General features: G+C 43.4%; 1 protein-coding gene across 1 annotated transcript; it reads left to right on the top strand.

Moving 5' to 3' along the window:
- The first annotated feature begins 254 nt into the window (after positions 1–254).
- Positions 255–1,950, top strand: LOC133414124 (LDL receptor repeat-containing protein egg-1-like). The gene is made up of 5 exons (XM_061699270.1): positions 255–309; positions 726–974; positions 1,056–1,280; positions 1,813–1,859; positions 1,903–1,950. Exons 1-5 carry the CDS (start codon positions 255–257, stop codon positions 1,948–1,950), a joined length of 624 nt encoding a protein of 207 aa, XP_061555254.1.
- Positions 1,951–2,810: the final 860 nt, after the last annotated feature.

Here is a 2,810-nt window from a genome sequence, read left to right as displayed (position 1 = left end):
ATATGGAGCTCAGGTTATCTGATTGATTTGCACTCAGGAGTTCAAATGGTCTGAAGTTATGGTGTGGAGGTTTAGAAATAAAGTATAACTTTTGTACTTTGCACCACTAATACTTGTGAGTCTTATACTTCCCAGGGCTGACAACACTGAGCCTGCTCCAGGGGAAAAAACACCAAGCAGGAAGAAGATGGAACATTTCTGGCTCGGTGATAGGTGCCCTAGAGCCTTACCTGTTGTCTCTGTCTGATGATGTCATGACCCTGTGGGACCGACGTGATGGGCGCCATATCCAGGACGTGACTGTGAGAGGTCACATAGTCTGTGTGGTGCCAGCACTTGGGGACATACCTGCAGGTTCATTTATACACAAGATTACTACCATTCAGTAACCAACATGGGAATGTTTAAAGGATGAATCCAACAATCTGAGTTTAGAAGGCGCAGTCCTGCGTGAAGTGCAAAATTTCCTGTTAATTTATTTCCGTAGTACCTGTTACTGCCATCTGCAACAAAGCATCTCTGCTATGCAAGGGGACATCTATCTGCCTACCTCAGAGCAAGCTGTGTGATGGCCAAAATGACTGTCCTGATGGAGATGATGAAAGTTTTTGTGTTAAAAAATGTCCATCCAAAGGTGAACTCTCAATCAGCTCAATTTTATTAAAAAAAGGCAGTATTCAAGGGCTTCTGATGGTAAAGTCTCCTGTTTGATTTTGAATTCTTAGATGATTTTAAGTGCACAGACCAGAGGAGTTGTGTGTCCAGAGCTCTGGTGTGCGATGGCCGCTCTCATTGCGTCGACGGCTCAGATGAGGTCAACTGCCCTGCTGTTGCCTCACTTGTAACTCTGGTGAATGCTCTCAAGTGTCGCAAGGGCTCTAGGCTATGTAAGAATGGCATAGAGTGTGTGTCGTACAGCCATATGTGTGATGGGGAGAGAGACTGTAAGGATGGGTCGGATGAAGAGGAATGTGGTGAGTAACTTAAAACGCTCATTGTGGCTTCAAATGTGTATGGTAAAATTAAATTGAATTCATATTTTCTAAATGCAACAGAGCAGGACGTGAGCTCACCGAAACCAACCACAGATGTAGCTAATAAAATTGCTCCTGTAACGGCAAGTCCTGCCCCATCCCTGCCTGCCTGCACCAGCCCATCTGTCCTTTGTCCCCATCCTTCTGGTCACCTCTGCATCTCCCCAAAGCAGTTTTGCAACGGGAGAGAAGACTGTCCTGATGGCTTTGATGAAAATAACTGCGTGAAACGATGTCCCTCAAAAAGTAAGTCAGAAATACACCATGTCAAAAAGCCACCTGATGGATTTACATTGTTTTATACCAGTAGGCTACAATTACTTAATTCTCAGTAGTGGTACCTGCGCCTCAATATTAGTTGCTTACAGCAATAATTATTTATGAAGAGTATCTGCCGTGTTTTTGATGAACACTTTGGTGGTACTTTGAAAGCTATGGATTTTTATTTTTTTAGGTGGTAGACCACTTGAGAACCACTGACTTAAGATATTATAATGCAATTGTTGAACTTGTGGGCTCATGTTTCAGAGCACAAACTTATAATTTATTTTTTAAATGCAAGGAGCTCATTGGCAAAAAATGTAATTATGGTATCGCATCAAACACTCTGATTACTCTGGTGTCCTTGCTATACTGCTTATAACTGTTAGATGCATATTTGCATGATATGCTTTTACAAGCATTCTAGTCCTCAGTTTTCTCAATTGGCATTTCAGTTCAGCAACAGTATCCAATTTTGATTTACACACTTGTTGATTAAATTTTAATTTCTTCCTAGCCGATTTCCGCTGCAAGGATCGTAGGAGCTGCGTCTCAAAGAGCCTGGTTTGTGACGGGCGTGCTCATTGTCACGACGGCTCTGACGAAGTTGACTGCCCGAGTGTTGCAATCCCTGCTGGCCAAGCAAAGGCCTTGAAATGTCTCATGGGCTCACAATTATGTCGGGATGGCAGCGAATGTGTGCGTTTCACTCTCGTGTGTGACGGAGAGCCAGACTGCAGAGATGGCTCCGATGAAGAAGGATGTGGTGAGCGTTCCTGTTGTCAAAGATAGAAATGTTGCTATGGTATTTATAGAAGCACAAGTTTTGTTGAGCCAGAGTTCTGTTGGACTCATGAACAATTTAATATTTACAGACACTGCAACGACTAAGACTCCTCCAGAAAATACCCACTTAAATCGACCTCCTGTCAATAATCAACCACCCAGCAAGCCATCCTGCCAGAGTCCTTCATTTCTGTGTCCAGATTCTTCATGTATACCCGCAACACAGATATGTGATGGAGTTAAAAATTGTCGTGATGGCTCTGATGAGAATACATGCATGAAGCGATGCCCAAATAAGTGTAAGTTAGAGGCTTTTAATTTGTTCAACAATGGAAATATTCTACACATGCCTCTTTTCTTGTCTTTATTTCCACAGCTGACTTCCTCTGCAAAGACAGGCGCAGCTGTGTTTCAAAGAAGCTGGTTTGCGATGGCCGAGCTGATTGCCACGACAGCTCAGATGAGGTTGACTGTCCAACTGTAGCTCCTCCCGTCAACCGGGCAAAGACGCTGAAATGCCGTGTGGGTTTCCAGCTATGCAAGGATCGGACTGAATGTGTTCCCTACAGCCATGTGTGTGATGGAGACAAAGACTGTCTGGATGGGTCAGACGAAGAGGAATGTGGTATGTTGAATTTTTAAAGGAAAGTTGATCAGTTTTGGCCCACAGTGTAAATTCTGGTGATGCCTGATGAATGAATTAAAGGTAAAGCTGATTTTATTTATTGC

Source organism: Phycodurus eques, chromosome 15 (genome assembly GCF_024500275.1).
Source record: "Phycodurus eques isolate BA_2022a chromosome 15, UOR_Pequ_1.1, whole genome shotgun sequence".
Taxonomy (NCBI): Eukaryota; Metazoa; Chordata; class Actinopteri; order Syngnathiformes; family Syngnathidae; genus Phycodurus; species Phycodurus eques.
The sequence above is the reverse complement of the archived record's forward strand: the minus strand, read 5'-3'. Positions and strand labels throughout refer to the sequence as shown.